Source organism: Akebia trifoliata, chromosome 11 (assembly GCF_017979445.1).
Source record: "Akebia trifoliata isolate Shusen 1 chromosome 11, ASM1797944v1, whole genome shotgun sequence".
Taxonomy (NCBI): domain Eukaryota; kingdom Viridiplantae; phylum Streptophyta; class Magnoliopsida; order Ranunculales; family Lardizabalaceae; genus Akebia; species Akebia trifoliata.
Window position 1 is genome coordinate 11,417,183 of NC_141385.1, and position 21,268 is coordinate 11,438,450.

The 21,268-nt window shown below is 34.8% G+C and overlaps 1 protein-coding gene across 1 annotated transcript; it reads right to left on the minus strand.

Moving 5' to 3' along the window:
- Window positions 1–13,054: 13,054 nt before the first annotated feature.
- Window positions 13,055–17,359, minus strand: LOC147390921 (uncharacterized). Its single transcript, XM_086459403.1, has 8 exons — window positions 16,984–17,359; window positions 16,156–16,418; window positions 15,318–15,635; window positions 15,060–15,212; window positions 14,793–14,951; window positions 14,327–14,689; window positions 13,747–14,127; window positions 13,055–13,645 (listed from the first exon to the last, which is right to left on the minus strand). Exons 1-8 carry the CDS (start codon window positions 17,147–17,149, stop codon window positions 13,361–13,363), a joined length of 2,088 nt encoding a protein of 695 aa, XP_086315529.1. The 5' UTR covers window positions 17,150–17,359; the 3' UTR covers window positions 13,055–13,360.
- Window positions 17,360–21,268: the final 3,909 nt, after the last annotated feature.

Genomic DNA, 21,268 nt, shown 5'->3' on the forward strand with positions numbered 1-21,268 from the left:
ACCCCATCTTTGATAGTAAATGGGTTAGTCCAGTTCAGGTTGTCCCTAAGAAATCAGGTATCACAGTTGTGACCAATTAGGATAATGAACTTAAACCTACTCGTGTCCAAACTGGATGGAGAGTTTGTATAAACTATTGGAAATTGAATATGATGACACGTAAGGATCACTTCCCTTTCCCATTCATAGATCAGATACTCGAACGTTTAGCTGGTCATGCTTATTATTGTTTTCTTGACAGATATTCGGGATACAACCAGATCCCAATTGCTCCTGAAGACCAAGAAAAAACAACGTTTACCTGTCCATTTGGGACCTTCGCCTATCGACGCATGCCTTTTGAGCTATGTAATACTCCTGCCACCTTTCAAAGGTGCATGTTGAGTATATTTCCTGATATGGTCGAAGACTTTTTTGAAGTCTTCATGGATGATTTTTTTGTATTTGGGTCGAGTTTTGATGACTGCTTAGATCATTTGAAGTTAGTCTTGAAAAGATGTCGAGAGAAGCACCTCGTGCTAAATTGGGAGAAGTGTCATTTTATGGTTACCTCCGGGATAGTTCTAGGACATATTATTTTTCAAAAAGGAATTGAGATAAATAAATCCAAAGTCGATCTTATCGCAAATCTACCTCCACCTAGAACTGTAAAAGAAGTTCGTTCGTTCCTAGGGCATGCAGGGTTTTACAGAAGGTTCATCAAATACTTCAGAAAATTTTCAAAACCCTGTATGATCTGTTAGCCAAAGACACTACTTTTGAGTTTTCTACTACCTGCTTATCAGCCTTTGGGAAACTGAAAACTGAGTTGACCTCAGCACCTATTATCCAACCATCCAACTGGGATCTCCTATTTGAGGTAATGTGTGATGCATCCGACTACACTATAGGTGTTGTCTTGAGGCAGCGAGTTGAAAAACTCCCCCATATCATCCAATATGTCAGTAAGACGCTAAATGATGCCCAGCTCAATTATTCCACCACTGAAAAGGATCTACTAGCAGTAGTTTTTATCTTAAATAAATTTTTTTCCTATCTTATAGGGTCCAAAGTAGTCATTTTCACTGACCACGCAACGCTGAAATACTTTCTTGCAAAGAAGGATGCGAAGGCGAGGTTGATACGATAGATTCTTCTTCAAGAATTTGATCTCGAAATTCGAGACAAAAAGGGATACGAGAATGTGGTTTCAGACCACCTATCTAGGCTAGTAATTGAAACTCTCTCTGACTTTCTTCCAATTTCTGAGAATTTTTATGACGAGCAAATCATAACAGTTTCTAATTCTGACACACCTTGGTATGCTGACATTGTCAACTACCTGGTGACAGGTCAAACTCCCACCTCTTGGAGTAAACAAAATCGCCTACACTTCCTTGTCCATGCCAAATGGTTCTTCTGGGATGATCCGTATTTATTCAAATACTGTTCAAACCAATAATTCGTTGGTGTGTTGATGAAAGAGAACATAGTGGTATTCTCGAGTTCTACCACAATCATGCTTGTGGTGGGCATTTTGGAGGAAAGAAAATAGTAGCTAAAATCTTACAGTATGGTTTTTATTGGCTCACAATCTTTCGTGACACTCATCTTTTTGCTTAATCATGTGATAGGTGTCAACGTCTAGGAAAAATCAGGCGTAGAAATGAAATGCCCCAACAACTAATTTTGATCATCGAAATCTTTGATGTTTGGGGCATTGACTTCATGGGTCCATTCCCCATTTCACACGGATTCCAATATATTTTAGTCGCAGTCGACTACATGTCGAAATGGGTTGAAGCCACAATTTGTCGAACTAATGATCATAAGGTTGTTGTTCAATTCCTCAGACATACCGTGTTTGCCCGATTCAGAACTCCTCATGCCATCATCAATAATGGAAGGAAACATTTCTGTAACCGAGTTTTCGAAAGTTTGATGCGTAAGTATTCCATCACTCATAAGATAGCTATCCCGTATCACCTACAAACCAATGGGCAGGTCAAAATTTCTAATCGTGAAATCAAAATCATTCTTAAAAAAACTGTCAATCCTACTCGAAAAGATTGGTCTTTACGATTATCTAATGCCTTGTGGGCCTACAGAACAACGTTCAAAACTTCTATAGGAATGTCCCATTATCGGTTAATCTTCAGTAGAACCTGTCATCTTCCAGTCGAACTCGAGTATCGAGCTTATTGGGCAATCAAACATTTGAATTTTGATCAGGCGAAGGTCTGAGAGCTTAGAAAGCTTCAATTCACTGAGTTGGAAGAATTACGGAACGATGCTTACGATAGTGCAAAGCTATACAAAAATCGAACGAAAGTCTGGCATGATAAGCACATCCAGAAAAAATCTTTTCACGTAGGACAAATAGTGCTCCTTTATAACTCTCGCCTTCATTTGTTCCTAGGAAAATTGAAGTCCTGCTGGACAAGACCCTTTTTGGTCCACAATATTCACCCTCATAGCAACATTGAGGTTCTCAATCCAGCCAATGAAAATATTTTTCAAGTCAATGGTCAAAGACTGAAACCATTTCAGCATCTCCCACATTCTCCAGAAAAAGACTCGTTTCTAAGTAATCTTGTGTACCATGATTAGCTCCAGTTCCATGTCTGGCTGAAGACATTAAACTTAGTGCTATTTCGGGAGGCAACTCTTAATTTCTTTAAATATTCTGAAAATTCTTTTCTCACCTTCTTTCCCTCAATTTTTATCACTTTTGAAGAGTTTAACAAGTATAAAAAGTTTAAACTTTCTTAAAAGAAATTTTCTTAGAAAATTTATTTTCCTTTTAAAAAAATTTTTAGAAAATTTATTTTCCAGGGATCTTCCATGAAGGAAAATTTATTTTCCTAGCAAATTTAAAACCTTATCACTTGCAAGATAGTTTCCTGGAAAATTTATTCTCCTAGAAAATTTTGGATACCATTTAAACCCTACAACACTTTTTCTCTCTCCATCTCTTTTTCTTCTTCTCCATCACTCTAACCTTCATTTCCATTGTTCTTCTTTTTTCCATTTTTCTTCCACCAAATACAATCTAAAATTTCAAAAAAATTACAAAAATCATCGAAACACTCACCATCACCAAACGACCGCGCGACCAAAAAATCACTGCGTGCCGCTGCCACGTCATCGCACCGCGGTTAGGCATGATAGCGTTGCGGTCATCTTGAGGCCGATCACGCTCAAAAATTTTGAGCATCTTCCCCTCATCTCTCTCATTGTTTTGATGGCCTGGAGAACTCACTCAATCTTTCTCGAAACGACTATAGCCCATGCCTACGAAGGTGTTCCCGGAACTTGGTTCGGTGATAAAATTGTTCGTCGTGGATGGGGCCCTCTCCTTTATAATGGCAATGAACAATTTAACGAGGAGGCCGTTCATACATTTTACCGTTCCTTCATCTCCACATCTCCTTCAATTCTATCCATCAAAATCAAATTTAATGGCATCGAATTTACCATTGACGGATCCGACATTGAAGCAGTTCTTGGAATTCCTCTAGTTGAGTCGGGTACGTGCATGCCACTCTACACTTTCGATTACTATTTTACAAGTTTAGGCCTTCCGATCACTAGTATTCGTATCGAAGATGGTGCACTAAAGTCGAGTAGTCTGTTCGAAGACCAATATCTGTGTTTGTGTTGGCTCGCCAATAATATCCTTAGTACTCAGAACTCTACTTTGTTGTACAACAAACACATGTACTTCCTTCATGCCATCCAAACAAGATATCTCACATTTTGCATGAACCGTCTTCTTTTGGAATTTCTCATCGTTGCCTTGTCCAACAAACACCGATCCTTAATCCTTCCTCATTTAGTTTGCCGCCTCCTCCAACACCGTCTAGGCGTTTCTTTTGCTAATTTAGAACCACAAGGACGCTTCATCCATATAAAAGAATTTTTGGGAGGTTGAGCATTCAAAACTTGTGTTCAAGGGTTGTGGAAGCCAGAATTTCTGTAGGAGGAAGACCATGACAGTCCGTATGGGTATGGAAGAGCAGGAGAAGAATTCGATGAGCATGCAAAGGAGGAGACTCGTACTCCAAGTCCAAATTTTGATGATGACGCTTGGCTCGTACAAGTGCCTCAAAAAGGCCATCGTTCGACTTTATCTAAAATTTTCAAAGGCTTAAAAAGGTCAACTCACGTTACAAGGAAATTCAAGAAGGCTAGAAGGCCATTAAGGATGATCAACAGATCATCATTGAATAGCAACGTCATATTTTGGCATATAATGAGGAGAAGCATGTACGTGCTCATGCTAGTGCCAGGGCTACACCTAGTTCTGATTCCGAGTAGACTGTTTGGTTGTAAGCTGTGTGTGCTGGTGTGTGTTAAGTAGGACCGTGTGTGCTGGTGTGTTTTGGTTATTTTAGTATATTGTTTGTCGTATTTTCTGTACTTAAACTCTATGTGGTGTGCTTTTAGATTTTACATCCTATGCGGAGCACTTCTTTCAATTGTACCCACAACTTTTGCGATGTAATGAATTCCGTTTTCAGGTGTACTCTAAACTCATACTCTTTAATCATTGAGGACAATGCTAAATTTAGGTTTGGAGGTGTGGGATAGCACATTTCAATTTTTGTACAATGTTTTCGGCACATTTTTAAAAAATACCTTCATAAAATTTTTATATGTACTGTCATCATACGAATTTTTAAAATCAGGCTCATGTCCAATTTGTTTATAAATTCTTATTCCTAAAAAACAAGATATTTTGAAAACAAAATTCACGTTACTTCTGATTGTAGTGAAAAAGTTATTTTGGATTAAGAGCTGTCTTCTTCGTTGTTTAGAATGAGAGGGAAAGCTTGAAAATACTAAACTTTGACCTCATTATCCTTTGGTTGGCTGAATAGAAAAAAAAATAAAACTGTAGTTGATATCTTTGAGACAGCAACCATAGGATTAGACTGGGTACCTTGAAAAGGGCTACCTGCTTTTTGAAAAAGAATATCGAAAAAATGATGAAACATGAGAAAGTTGAAAAGAAAAGCAGAAAGATGTGAATAAGAAGGTTAGAGCTAAAAAAGTACAAAAGTGAAAAGAGTCCAATTGGACCAAATAATTCAGTAAGGTGAAAGCCATCAATGGTAAAAATGTGAGTACAATGGAATATCATAGAGAAAACCCCTTAGAGGGATTAAAGTGAACATCCATACTTCTCACAATCTCAGACAGGAGGCTCAGTTTCGAGTTAGAAGTTAGGCAGACCCAACCATCTTAGCAGTTAAGAATGGAAACATTGTTCCGAAAAATCTATTTTACAATCAAAAAAATTTGTGCACACACTCAAGATATTTCTGAAAATGAGGAATAAAAAGAATTTCTGCTCAAATAAACCTTTGACTGGATTTTTGAAAATTGGTGTGATGGCATTATATGCAATAATTTTGAAGTTGATATCTCTTAAAAATGTTTAGAATTTTGTGGGTATATTCTTTCACTGCAAACCCTCACGAGTCAAACTCGTCCACTAGGGGTAACCTAGGGGTTCAAGGGATTACTGCATAAGCTAAATGCAGTCGGGAACCTCACGAAAAAGGAGTTGTTTAAATTTAAGTTTTGCTTGGGACTAGCTAAATTGAGGTTTAGGGGTGTGATAAGGTTCCAATAATTTGACTTTGGGACCGTAATTTATCGGATTCTATCATTTTTTAAATGTTAGTTCCCATGAATAATTACAAAATTAAATTATTTATCCAAATTAATAGAGCTAATGAGATATTATTGTTAATTGTAGATAAATAAAGCACACGTGGAAGTTATCAAATCGTGAAACAAAGACGATTACAATACGCGAGCAAAAAGGAAGCATCCAACAAAATCACTAGGAATTTGGGCGCCACGTCACCGCGCAACGGTTAGGCCTTGGTGTTTGATGGTGATTTCGATGAATTTTTCCTCAAGATTTGTATAAGATGTACCAGACACTTCAGTGGTTGTAACTGAATGGTTCTTTCGAAACGAATCTTCCGAAAAATCAACCCAATGATCCGATTACGAATGCTATAAATTGAAGGTTTGATTTCAGATAAGGGGTCCTTCTCTTCTTCTGTAATTTTTCATTTTCTCTTTGTAATTCTCTGAAATTTTCTCTAGTTTCTTAGTTTTTTAGAAAGAACTCTTGATTGTAGTGAGAACATCAAGAGTTATCTAATCTAGAGTACTTGTTTGTAATTCTTTTGAGGGATATTAAAGAAGGATTAAAGTACGGCATCATCTTCTCTCTTTTATTATTTTCTGCAATTATAATCCTTGCGATGAGTGGCTAGAATCTCCTTAGAGAGTTCAATAATGCCAGAGCAAGTCCATCCAATTAATGTAGTTTTAAAGTTATTATTCTTGCTTATCTTGTTAAATATTCTATAAATTCTCCTTTGATTAGATCCCTTAGCTTATATTTATGATTCAAGCTTTGATAGCCATTACTTAGATAAGTTCACGAATGGCTATGCTCTGTGAAAAATTGAAATATAGGTTAAACAATCTTAATTAAATCAGTATTTTCATGAATAATCTTTGGTTACATTCAATGATTAAACGGTTCCACTTTCCGATTCATGAGCAATGACTTGCTACATGGATTGAGTTAGATTCAGAATTAATCTGCATTATGAATGGTTTGCAAAGGCTACATTGAACTCTCTAATCTCCCTTTCTTATATCTTCAATCTTTAGTTGATGTTTTAATTTTAATTTCAAGTTGATTTTCATTTTAGTTTTTGCTATAACTCTATTTTATTTTTAAAACCAATCTGTTTTGTTTAACTCTGTTCTGGTTTTTAATTCGAGTGAATATTTGAATCCCAACTGTCCCTGTGGAACGAATTCGACTTACCCAAAGTCTATCTTTTAATCTCTGCAATTTCATACAACAAGTTTTACAACCGATCAATTCTAACAAAAAAATTAGGAATCCATCATTCTATACCACATAAAGTAAGTGAGTAAGTGTTTACTTCATACCAACACCATTTTGACATATGGCATTGATGATATCAACAATAATAAGAAAATTTTCCTCTCTCCTACCCATGGTAAGAAACCAAAATTTTCTAATAAAATCATCTTGTCACATTTAAAAATATGATTTACTACAAAAGTGTTATAGGGTATGAATTTCTATGAATTTAAAAAAAAAAAAAAATTAAAAAAGTTATTTTTCACCGTGTCTATTTTCAACACCATCAAGCTTGAATTTTTTTTTTTTTTTTACTATAAAGTTTTTCATGAAATTTAAAAGATTGTGATGTTCGATTGCCAATATGATAATCCATGTGGATCCCACAATACTTTTTAAAGATTTGAAATCTAAAAGTAAAGATTTCTGGAAAGTAGATGTGTGGGCAAGAGAGAGAAATTTCCTTCTCATTACTCTACACAGTGTTAGTCTGTGAGCAAACAATCACTCTAAGTAATTAATAAATCTACAGGACACTTTGAAATACTCCTCATTACACGTCAATCTCATACATTGCACTATCAGATCATCTTCAAAATTGCACCCTTTCACCTTTGGCTTTCCATTTCTCTCTCAAACTGACAGAGCAATAAAATACATCTCTTATTAAAAGCGTTGGATTGATAAGTTATAATTGTCCACATTACCTCTCTTTCCTTTTTATTTAAATTGATGGGATTCATAAGAGATTATGTGATCGTCATACTTTTAAAAATAAGTGGCTCTACACTTAAGTATTTGTGAAGATAAGGATAAAAAATAAAGAGGGTATTAGATTTAATCTTCAAATCTAATATTACTTAATTAAATTAAAATCAAGATTGTCTAATTCATGAATGTCCTCGTCCTACTAAACATATTATTTCATTCATCATTTTTCTATTTAAATTTTGAATCATACAGCCTGCACGTGCATCACACGTGCAAGGCCCACTAGTATCAATAATGGTGGAATAGACAATAGGAAAAAAAAAAAAATTAAATCTTTAAAAAATTATTAAAAATAAAGTCAAATTTCTTATGAATTAAGTAACTCCATGGATGATCAAGCATTCTATGTTGGGTTTTATATGAAAACGTGGTGAGGGTCCATTTAGAAAGAGTCTTGTTTTTTTCCAAATATAGCTATTAAGTTATAAGTTATAAAGTTAAAAGCAATTACAAATTGGGTAAGATTGAAATATAAATCGATTCTGACATTTTAATGTGGTGGTGCACATGTTAGAATGTCAAAATCAATTATGTGTGCACCACATTAGATCTACATTTTAATGTTATTTCAGCATTATCCTTGCAAATTTGACTATCAAGTCATAGGAAAAAAGAAAAAAAAAAAAAAGTAAATGGGATTATTTTTATTTTTATTTTTGGAGGGATGGGGAGTTGCCAGATGCAAGCAAAGAAGACCAGAAGTCAGACAATAACAAAACTCGATGGCCGAAGATCCATGGTCGTTAGAGATCGCTTCTAGCTGAAGAAAGAGGAGTAAAAAGTTTTGATGTTGTAACACAATACCTAGTTTGTGTGTATACGACTTGAAACACGGCGCTCTCCCAACCGAAGAGCTAAATCAAACCTGCTGAGCCAGACAGACGAGTTTCTTATCTTAAATAACAAGAGCTATTGGCACTCCAATTTTTAATTATTACACCTCAATTAAAAATGAAGGAACAAAGAAAAGCTGAGCCAATCAGACGCGTTTCTTATCTTAAATAACAAGAGTTATTGGCATGCCAACTTTTAATTATTACACCCCAATTAAAAATAAAATGAACAAATAAAGGATGAATCTCCATTTCGTACGTTGAATATGAAGAAATTCTGAATTTGGTACATTGTTTATTTTAATTCACAAAACATGCATTCATCATTTTTATAGCCTACTTGAGTTCATCATTTTTAATATCTATGAATTTAAATGAACAGTATACAAAAACCGGAATTTGAACATAAAATGCGCAAATTTTGGGGAAAATCCCATAAATAAATGATCAAGAAAAAGTAAACGTAAGGGTGGCAATAGAATCTTTCTTTGTTTGATTTCTATTTGTTAGATTTAGAATATTATATGATCTTAATCCTAATTATAAAAAACTAAAAAACTCTTGAAATTGTTTCAATTTGTTACATGGCTTTGTAATATAGAAATAATAACATGAAGAGAAACTTATCATTTTGTGTGCTGAATATGATGAGATTTCGAGTTCGGTATCCTCTTCATTTTAATTCCCAAAACATGTTTTTCAGTGAATTCGTCACTTTTATGACCAACAGTGATAAAATACCAGTGAACTCGATGTTAAAAATATCAAGGGTATTTGATTTTAACATTACCTATTTTAGGAATTAAAAATATTCCCTCATTGGGATTAGCAAAATTACTAATACGGGTAGATTGAATGCAAACGAACCAAAGTCTAACCCGAAAGATCTGATCCGAATAAAATATTAAAGCGAGGTGGGCACACTAAAAACCGTTCCACTCAAGGAGGGCTCGGCTCCTTTTCTTCTTCCTCTTCTCTCTAACAGTTTAGAGGGTTCGGTTCCCCCTCCTTCCCACACTAAAACTATCCCACTCAAAGAGAGGGCTTAGTTCATTTTCTTCTTCCTCCAACCTTTAACATTTTAGAGGGCTCAAATCATTTTCTTGTCCCTCCTCTGGAACACTTATAGGGTTCGGCCCTCCTCTCATTTAAACATCTAGAGGGTTCGATCCACCATCATTTAGAGACTTAGAGGGTCGGCCCCTCCCTCTCACACATTAAGAGGATTCTACTCATAAATCCCATTCCTCTCCATGGTATGATCCAAAGAGATGCAGACATTCAATTTAACTACCAATATTACAAGTTATAAAGAAGATTTCTATCAGCCGACAAGGTAAGCAGCAAGAGAATTAATGATGACCAAAGAAATAGCGAATACATAATGTGACTGACTCAACTCGAAAATTGAACAATCACCGAGTTTGACCAATTGCACATTAAGACCACTCCTCATAAAAGTTACAAGAATTAAAAAGAGTGGGTTTTTAATATCATCAAGGTCCTTTATTGTCATAAATATTAGACAACATGGGTGAAGTATTACAACTAAGATATCGACCACCATTTAAGAGACTAGTCTATAAATGGAGAAGCCTCTCCCATTCAAACTAGAGGCACAAGCCACACAAAAAACTCTTGACACTTATTATTTTCTTCTTGCTCTGCAATTTATCTAAGATCTATCATTATTGTTGAAGGCTCCTTAGTCAGCACCCCATCGGTGTCTTTTCAGGTTAAAACGATATCAGGTTGTGATCGAAGATTTTGATCCATCATTGGAAGATATGAACAAAATTTAGAAGTTACATCGAAGAAGATGACCTGGATTGATTATCAATTGTAACTCGCATCTCGAGGAGAGGTCAATCAATCATTGTAACATGTATTTCAAGAAAATACTTATTATCTTTGTAACTCATATCTCGAGGGGTGGGAGATCCAAAAACTCTCCCACACCTATGATTTTGCTGGTAATTTATGAACGAGTTTGCTTATTATAAAAGTGACGAAATCGTTGGAAAACATGTTTTGGAAATTAAAATGAATGGTGTACCAAAACCAGAATTTTGTCATGAGTTATTTCTTTAACTTGAAGCATACTGTACTGTTTGAATGGTGTGTTTTATTCATTAATTAGGGGGTGATAAATAATTTAAGAAATTGGAGTGTAATAAGTACAAGTTGGGGTGTCAATAGCATCTTTAAAAAGTAAGGACTGGAGGGAATAGGTGTCTGATCATATGCACACTTAATGTATTGCTTCAATGATTCAATGATAATTGAATCAATTTGATTACAATTTTCCATCCATTCTGCAAACTTGTTTAGTCAAAGGTATATAAGATAGATTTCCATGTTAAAAAGTCAACAATATTTACCAATCCATCAAACATGAACAGAAAAGGTCGAGTGCCACCATTATTTTAAAACTCATCTGAGACCACGACGTATCGCCTGAGTTAATTCAGTATCAAGGTTGGACGATACAATGCACAAACTAATTTGATACAGCCACGTATCGCAAGATAAACAAGGCGTCTAGGACGAGATTTTGCAAAATCTCGTTTGAGTTAAACAAGACAAAACCTTGAAACCCTATATTCTCTCACTCCAAATCGATTTTCCTTCATCTTCTTGACCAAGTGAACAAAAAAAAAATGTTTTATCTTTTTCATCTGATTCAAGAAGAAATCAAAGTGAATTTGCTTCATCTTCCTCCAAATTAAGTAAGTTTCATTTTCTTCCTTCCTTCCTCTTGAGATTTTTTCTTTTTCTCTATCTTTCTCCTTTCTTTTTAATATTATGTGTGATGTGTGTTCTAACTTCTAATATCTAATAGTTAGGAGATAGAAAATATATTCTATTTTAATGGATTAGAACTTTGAAAATTAATGATGGGTAAAATAAATGGATTGTGAGATGGATTAGGATTTAGAGTATTTTTTATGGGTTGGGGTTTAGGATATTTTTTTATGGGTTAGGGTTTAGTATTTTTTTTATTTTTTTTAAACATAGTATGTGATTAAGTTATGATTAATTTTAGTTGACAATTTTATTATGCTGGGAAATAAGATTTTTCCTTCTTTTCTTTTGAGATTATTTTTTTCTCTATGTTTTTTTTTTCCCCTTTCTTTTTAATATTATGTGTGATCTGTGTTCTAATTTCTAATAGTTAAGAGATGAAAAATGTGTTTTTATTTTAATGGATTTGAACTTTAAAGATAATGGGTGAAGTAAATGAAATTGTGAGATGGGTTGGGGTTTAGTAATTTTTTTTTTAAATCATGATTTGAAGTGTGTCAACATTGGATTTTATAATTAATAAAGTGAAGTATCCATGTCAATTCAATGCATTGCATTTTTAATCATCAAACACTCTAACATTGCATTGCATTTCTAATCATCAAACACTTCTAATCATCAAACACTCTAACATTGCATTGCATTTCTAATCATCAAACACTCTAACATTGCATTGCATCCATTAGTGTTAGGGATGAGAAGTATACCTTAAAACTAAAATTTAAAAAATAATAATAAAACTAATAATGATTTAGCTTTATGTGAGGGATTTTAATAGTTTACTATTATTGAAGATTGATGATTTGGACTGAAATTTTCTATCTTTTCGACAAATGGGGCTTTCTCCAATGGGATTCAGCTTTTGGGGATTGGTTTTATGGCAAGATCTTTCTGATGTATGGTTGATTCATCATAGAAGGTCTAGTCAATCAAGGTGCCCTTGGAAATTTATTTTTAACTTTATTTTTTAAAAATAAAAAGGGCATGCCGATATAACTTCCCTAAAGATGATGGTTTTTTTTATTTATTTATTTAATGCCAAATTGATCATTTGTATAATCCCCTTAAAGGAGAATCAATTCCCTACTATGATGATAAATTAAGAGATGTACTTACTAATAGAATATCTAATAGGCCAAATAATTTATTTAGTCAGCTAATAGATTGAATTAAGTGAGATGGATGAGTTGAACAATAAAAAAGAAATTAACATATTCAAGAAAATGATCTAAAATGGTTTGGGCACATTCACTAGAAGCTGACTACAATCAGTTACAAAGTGAGAGAAAAGTCTAGAAGAAAGCGGATTGAGATAGTGAAGGCTGATAGAAGCATGCTATTACCAACGGAAGTCACGACTCTATATAGAATTGAATGGAAGAACATGATTTGCAGTCCCATTACTTCAACAAATACAAAAACTATAGTGAAGAGTAGCATCTTTAGCAATTTTTTACTTTGTTATGGGTGCCAACTGAGATAGAAACTACCATCAACATTTTAGGGTCCGTTACATGAATCATTTTCCTCCATTCAATTCTCTCTAAAGCCATGTCTTCTATTATTTGAAGACCACCACGGGATCATGCACTTTCTCCTCGTTGCGACATTGTACACAAATACAGAGCAAGACTTGTTAATTCAAATGGGTATAAGGTGGACTTCCATGTTAAAATTCAACTCTCTCTACCCCATCAGATATGAGCAGAGAAGTTCCAGTGTGATGCAGACAAAAAAGTATATTAAGCATTCAAAATTCCATTAAATCATCATCAAAGTCAAAACTCCCGAAGATTCCATTAAATACATCATATCTACACAGATTAATACTTCCTACAGAATTTATTACATATAGTATATGGTTATCCCTAGTACCAATGACCAAAAATCTAGCCAACTTCTACATCGAACTCAATTATAAACATACACCAATTCCACATAAAGTCAGCCGTGTACACGATAAGAGTTGAATGGCGAAATAGTATTCTCATTGCCGACCCCGACAATTGAGATAAGACGTGTACACTTACAATACTCATTCCATTCAAAACTTCAAGAATCTCCATGCGCTGATAAAGAGCACAAAAAGGACCATAATTACTATCACAACGACCGTAGTACGAGATGAGAAATTTGAAGGGTGGGCTTCTAATAGGGATGGGCCCTGTAATATATCACTGCTCTTTACGCCATCCCGTCTCGCTCCTGCTCTCAATCTCAGCTTTGCATCTGGTTCTTGAGAAACGTCCTTGTTATTAGCAGAATCTAGGATGGAAGTCTTATGCTGCAGCTCATTAGTTGTTGTATGTTCTGTACCTTCTCCAACAGCCTACAAAAAGTGGTTTGATGGAAGTTCACAACCTAAGAACAGATATTCACAGACAAACAACAACAAAATCTAAATTAATTTTTCTTTGATGAAATCCTCACCGCAGAAACTGTTGGATTTGCCCCATAATTCTTGAAGGAAAGTACTCGGTAAGAAAGTCTCTCTTGTAAGTGGATCCTTCTTGTGGCAGTGCCCTGGGAGACGAAGTTCTGGGAACTAAAACGATACTGTGGTCTAATCTCGATTCCCGTCTCAACAAGATCAGCACTGCTGTTGATGAGATCATTTTGATTAGTTGATTCTTCAAGATTATTGAAGAGATCATGGTACCCAGTTGAGTCAGCACAGATATTATTCAGTTCAGCACAGTTATTCCAAAGGGAATCTGTATTTTCGTGTCCTAGTGCCATTTGCATCTGTAAAGAAACATTGGCATCTGCATGTTCTTTCAACCATTGTGAAGCTTCTAGTTCTTGATCGCACTGGAGATCAGAGGGAGAAACATAAAAGGTTAACATCCAAAACATTCAATATTTCAAGGAAAATGTTCGTTCCGGCTCTGCCGAAACTGAAATGTGTTGGCCAAAACATTCTGACACAGTACGAAACTCTAAACTATAGTTACAACCAGCACAATCATAATAAAGTCACTCAATAGCTATTAGAGGTATTCATGTTCACCTGTTGTTGTCCCACTAAGGTGTCAGTATCACTGCCCGATATACTTTCCCCACCAAACATAGACGGTCCGGACGGTAACATACAAATATCGTGAGGCTCACTCTCAACAGTTGAGTTATTCTGATTAGCAGATTCTTCACAAGAGTATTCCTGGTTATTCAAAAACTTCTGTAAGAATTCTTCAGTGACAAAGAATCCCTGATCATCATCATCACCCTGGAACATCATCTCATTGTGTCCATTGCCAATGTTACTGGTAAAGGAGGAATCCATGAAAGAAGATCCGACCCCAGTGTGCGAATCCAGTGGTTCAATTGTTGGCTCATAGAATAGACTTAAACACTCTTCCAGTAGTGGATCCACCTGAAGAGGCAAGAAAAAAGCAAGCTTAAGTATTTGTGTTTCTTCCACTCATTCTGCATGAAAGCAGAAACTAGAAACCAAAAATATCAAATTCCTTCCTTACCTCAGTGGCTTTTACTTCTGCTGCACGATCTCCCACAGATGAAGCCATATTGCAGTGGCTCTCTTCAGGCACTGAAGAATCGGAGGTTATATTAGACTCCGGTGGCTCAACTGTTGGGTCATAGAAGAAACTTAAATACTCTTCCATCAGTGGATCCACCTAAAGAAGCAAGAAGAAGAAAAGTTTAGTTTTTTTTTTTTTTTTAATTCTCACTCATTCCGGATGAAAGTAGAAACTAGTAAGTGAAATGCCAAATTCCGTACTCACCTCTGCATCTTGTACTTCAGTCTCAAGACCCCCCACATCAGAAGCCATATAAGTATTCTCAAGCACCGGAGCATTGGAAGTTATATTAGAATTGAGTGGCTCAATTGTTGGCTCATAGAAGAAACTTAAATACTCTTCCAGAGGTAGATCAACCTGAAGAGATAAGAAGAAGAAAGGATTAGTTTTTTTTTGTTTTTTTTTTTTTTTTTCATTCGTCCCATATAAAAGTAGAAACAAAGTGCCGAATTCCTTCCTCACCTCTGCGACTGGTACTTCTGCCTCAGGTTTTTCTACATTAGAAGCCATATGAGCATTGCTGTGGTTCTCTTCAGGTATCAGATCATTGGAGATTATATTTTCTGATTTAACAGTTTGCCACCTCTCAGTAAGTGTTGGCTGCTCTCCGATTTGCATATCTGGCATAGGCATTGCTTGAGCTTTTGCTTTATTTGATGGTGAACCTTCAGGAGAAGATCTGTTTGTGGTAGGAGAGGAGCCAGTTAAATCTATTTCATCACAGTTTGGATACTCGGTCTTCCCATCCTTCTTGAACAAACGACAGATAACAAAGGTACCCTGCACAAGGTGGAGGAAGGTATCAAATAAATTCGAGCAATGATCGGGGCACAACACGAATAAATATATTTTACAAAAATAAAAATAAAAAAACTAGCTAGAAGGAAAAAACCCCTACGGAAATATGATATAATGTAGAATTCAACACTAAAATAGTAAGAAAACTAGAAGTTCAATAATGATTCATATAAAATATGGGAACAAAGTCGATTACTTTCTAATACTAATTTTCGAATACTATATATACTCAACCAGCCGGACCATAGTAATCAAGAATGCAGATTAACTGAACTAAATGTCCCATTAGGCTTTTTGTGTTAGTTGCACCAAAATAGAGTGAGAATTGTGAACCATGTTGACCAAATTGACTACAAAGCAAGTATGCTTGTATCAGCCATACAACAAAACAAGCTAGTATTAACTAAATGAAGGAAAACGGATTGATTTATGAATCAGAATAAAAAATATAGACGAACAAAAAACCAGTAGTAAGAAGCAATAAAGAGGAGCAAAATCTGACCTTCTCGGCATTTGTGTGATACTCATGCATTATCCAGGAGGTCCTCTCACCATTAGGAGCACGACCTTTATAGAAAACCAGTGTCTTCTTCAGACCAATTAACTTCATGCGAGATGAGCGAGACCTGATGGTTCGGTCCTTTCCAGTAGCTTTCCAGTACCCAGCTTCCGTCGCCCTATTAAAACGACGACCATTTGGGTACTTCTGATCACGAGGGCAAAAGAAGAACCACTCCGGATCATCGTTCTTAATCACCGACAAACCTACAAGCAATCATGAAATCGATCAAAATCAAGAAACATTTTGATCTCAAATTCATTTAGAAATGACATCCCCACAACAATACAGCTTAATTAGATAAAATCAGTATGATTCAGATCAAAATTATCCAAAGAACAAAAAAACCCAACATTCAAAGTCAAGAAAGATAACATTTTGATCCCAAAATTCAACTCTGAAATAAATACCGATAACAATACAGATAAAATCAGTATGAACCAGAACAAAATTATCCAAGAACAAAAAAAAAACCCAATATTCAAAATCAAGAAAGATAACATTTTGATCACAAATTCAACTCCGAAATGAATCCCCATAACAATATAGCCTAATTAGATAAAATCAGCACGACCCAGATCTAAATTCTCCACGAAACAAAAAACCCAATATTAAAAATCAAGAGACACAAACACTTTGATCTCAAATCCATTTAGAAATGAAATACCCACAACAATACATCCTAATTAAATAAAATCAGTATGACCAAAACCCAATTTTCAAAATCAAAGAAAAACACTAAATTCAAGAAAGAAATTAGGTTTCAATTACCAGGCAAATCCCATGGTTCCCATTTACATACATCAACTTCTGGAATCACATTAACTTGTGATTCTTTACCCTTGATCTTCAACTGTAAGTAATGATTAATAAGTTCTTCATCCGTAGGGCTAAATCTGAATCCAAGTGGCAAAGACATCACACCCAAAACTGCCATCTTTACTCCCAATACAAAGCACCAGATTCAGATACCAAAAACGCACCACAAAATTCAAAAAAAAACAAAAACAAGTTGATCTTTTTTACAGTAAATTCAGTTCGAAATTAAACCCTTTGCAGAAAATCTTAAAAATCTTGATCTCATCTTAAGATCTCATTCTCTCTCTCTCTCTCTCTCTCCGAAGGGCTTGCGAAGCAGCAGCGCAGGTGGATCTGAGAGAGACGACTTGACCTCATTTAAATCTTCTTGTACACAACGCGTGAGATTTTCAACCCCTGTTTTTTTAAGTAAATATCGAGAATGCCACTGTATGTTTGTAAGAGAACCCACCGTTTTAGCGGGATAGGAAGAATATTCCAAGCAAGTGAGTTTGGTCTTTCTACTCATACTATTTGACCAATGAGTTTTGTGCATTAAGACAACATTGCAAACAAGCATCTAGATTTGATTGATTCGAACATGCACCTAACTTTTGGTGTTTCTCAAAGTCATGACACACCCCTGGACCTAGGTCTTCTCTAAGTTATTAATGTAAAAGACCTAAATATCCTCACACCTTGATTTTCTTGCCCTAAAACCAGTCATGTACTACTTTAAAAGCAAGTCAAGATTTTTGGAGTAATACAAGAATAGAATTTTATGTAGAAAAATCAAGGATATAAGACATTAAAAACGATGGGCTGAATAGAAGATTGAATAAATTAAAAAAGAATTTCACTTTAAAGATTAATAACTTAAAAGATGAAAAAAATTTAGAGTAAATTTGTTTATCTACGTGTAAAGATTCTATCTACTTCAACCTTCAAACCTCAAGAACAAGATATGATTTTGGGGCAGAAATATCAAGGGATTTTATATAATATATTAAAAGTAGTCAATTGAAAATGAAGTTGAATAAGTTAAAAATAAGTTATCCTAGATCTTAATAGTTTGAATATCATGTTTTAAAATTTTCTTTTGTTGTAGTTTGTATCGATCAAGACGTCTTGGATTTTCAACTTTTCAAAATAATACATCTATGGAATCAAAATATTCATGATTTCAGTTCGAGCTCCCTCGTTGGCACCCATTAGGATTTATCCCTACTTTCTTGGTATGTGTGGTTTGTGTGGGTATTACATGTATGCAGAAGATTTGAGCGAGATAGGGTGCTCTAAGAAGTCAGTTGCCTTACCCATACTAGTCAAGCCCCACGGGTTTGAAATCTAGTATTAAAAAAAAACATTCATGATTTCGATTCCAAAGTTCCCATTTTACCTCATGAATCTAACAATTTTGAAATCATTTTTCCTTGGATCTGACTATTTGAGAGATGTAGAAGAGAGAAAGAGAAAGAATATACTTTGATCGATGATGATATATTCAATGTATTTGTTTAAGATCAAGATTTGAGACCGTGTTTCAAAACTGATAACATGACCTTGACCTTAGTCACTTTTTGAAGATTTGAGGAATTTAAAAAAGGTCCTTGCACATTTAAGTAAATATTTGAGAAATCTTTATATTTTCAAAGTAATGGCATACCCCTTGACGTATGTACTCTTTGAAAGATTCAATATGAATGTTTAGATGTAGCAAAATGTTTTGGTAATGTCTCAAACATATTTAAATATCGTTTTAATTCTTGAGAAACTTAAATCATCTAAACAAAACAAGATTTTAAATCATGTATTGGAGAAAATTAAGGGTTTTTTTTTTCTTGAGATTGAAGAAGACAAGGGCATTTTGATCATTTCATGTTAGTCAATATACAAAATCTAGGTCAAAAGAAGATATTTAATTAGATGCCACGAGTGAACCCATGTGTATAAATTGAGTGGTGATAATATGACGCACCCGTTTTCTTACACGCCCTCCTACGCCTCCATCACAGAATAGTGATCAAATGCCTCAAGATACATAAGGAAAAAAAAATCATGATTATACGTATTCTGATGTAAATGACATACGATTCTATGATGAGAGCGAAGGAGGGCGTTTGTTGGAGGGGAGCATCAGAAAGTCATTACACATAAATTTTGTTCATATTGAAGTTACAAGATCTGTGTAGGCGATTTTTTGTTTGGTAATGTTGGATACATTGAATATTTCCCATGTAAACGTGGTGTGCCGTTAGAGATCTGTAGGCCCTGTCACACTGAATATCTTCAACAAATACTTCTATAGATACCGCACGGGCTAACACTCCCACGGTTGCAGCGTACCTAGCGCGTAACGATAGCGACCCTTCTCCCCCACAACAAGTTTAGGAAAACGCAGAACTTATTGGGTCCGACAATATGCTGACGTGGTAATGCATAGAATCATAAAGGCATAAAATGATAAATGTTAAAAATAAAAATAAAAAAAAAGAGCCGTGCTGAATTTAGGCGGTAGAACATAAACTGTCTCTATATGCTGATCTGGCAAGAGCACAAAACCATAGATTTTGTTCCTTCGTGCACAAGGAAAAAAAATCAACGGTTTGTGCCCTTCCCTTGAAGACAGTGTCCACACCACATATGATTTGCCATCTTAATTTATCATTAATTAGAATTTAAAAAAAATCTATGACACTGTTGTGTGAAACTTAGCCTGATGGTTCACCTCATATATATATATATATATATATTATATATTTTATATGTAAGTCGAGAATGTAATAAAATAATCAAAAGTTTGTTGTTCTCACTACAACTCTGGAGAAAGATTTTCCCTCCAAGGAAATAAATTTTTACTCTTTGATTTTCTTACTCCCTCTAATTTAACTTAATCACTTAATTTTTTTTATATATACGACTCTTTACAATGTTCAAAAATTACTTCTGACAAAATAGCAACAAACTAGAATAACAACTATGCTAACGAATAAGACTAAACAACTTACACCCATGTATATTCAACCACCACCATAAATTTCTCTAACTCCACCTAGCATCTTTATTTGAAGCAATGTGACATGGACATAAGAAACCGAACCACTTATCCAACGGCACATAACAGGCTCCAAGACACTTTCACATCAATAAAGTGTCAACAACAATCAACTTAGAACGACTCAAAAATTTAAACTATAAAATACTATTTGTGAAAGTGAATAATAAATGAAAATGACATTTTTATAATTTCAAAGATTTAAATGTAACCAAAGCTCCAATTGACAATGAGTAGAGAGGCTCAGGAGCTTATAAGGAGAAAGACAAGGCTATTGAGTGTCCGATGTGGGACTAAACTCAACACACCCCCGCATGTGTGGACTGAATTGAGTCAAAGCACATGGAGATATGAACTAGGTGACATGGAGATATGAACACATTAATTTAGTTGTACATCCGTCCTCAACTTTGAATAAACTTTTAGTGGATTGGACATGCACGTTACCCTAAATTTTGGACATAATTTTCAGCGAAACGCTTTCCTTCCTAACTAATTAGTAAGATTTTAAGCTTTACTTAGGGTTGTTTTGCCCAAATGGATTACCACATTAGCAATCCAACACCATAGCCCTCTAATTTTATTTTAAAAACTCACATCCAAATAATAATAAAAATCAAAAAATAATTTTTAATATTCTTTGATCAATCAATAAATTGGTCCCATACATGTGTTGCATTAGAGGGTGGTTTAGTGTATTAATGAATGGTACTATCCTATAATTCCTCAACTTAGAAATATGTAAGCTGGGTTGGGTCATGGGTGGTCCTTCATAGTTCATATAAGGGCTTCATTTACATTTCTTTGCAGTATGCCACCGACACCCCACAACACAAGTTAGTCTCTCTCTACTAACTGGGTTGTGTATTAAACTAATTGATTTCTTGCTTCCCCTGCTGCTTGGATTTCTGAAGTGGTAGATGCAATCCTAGCCATTATTGTTGGAGATGCATTGAGAAGGTTTGTAAACTTTATTTTCCTCAACCATGTATTGTTGGAAATTTGGTTTGAAAGTAAAATGTTGTTTCTGCATTCTCTCGACTTTTATTTGAAACAGATTACAGAACATTTGGCGTTTAGGACTCGAATTATGAATCTAATTTCAGAATTTCTCATTGCAGTTTCCGACGATTAGATTATTGGTAGCTGAAGTGTTGTAGAAGATGAAAAAGAAATTTAAAAAAAAAAAAAGAGGAGCAAAGG

Excerpts from the sequence above, each read along its gene's own strand:
- LOC147390921 (XM_086459403.1), bottom strand. The coding sequence starts at position 17,149 with ATGGCAGTTTTGGGTGTGATGTCTTTGCCACTTGGATTCAGATTTAGC. Across the intron at positions 15,636-16,155 it reads ATCACACAAATGCCGAGAAG|GGTACCTTTGTTATCTGTCG; the intron begins GTCAGATTTTGC and ends CACCTTGTGCAG. Across the intron at positions 13,646-13,746 it reads CAAATCCAACAGTTTCTGCG|GCTGTTGGAGAAGGTACAGA; the intron begins GTGAGGATTTCA and ends CACTTTTTGTAG.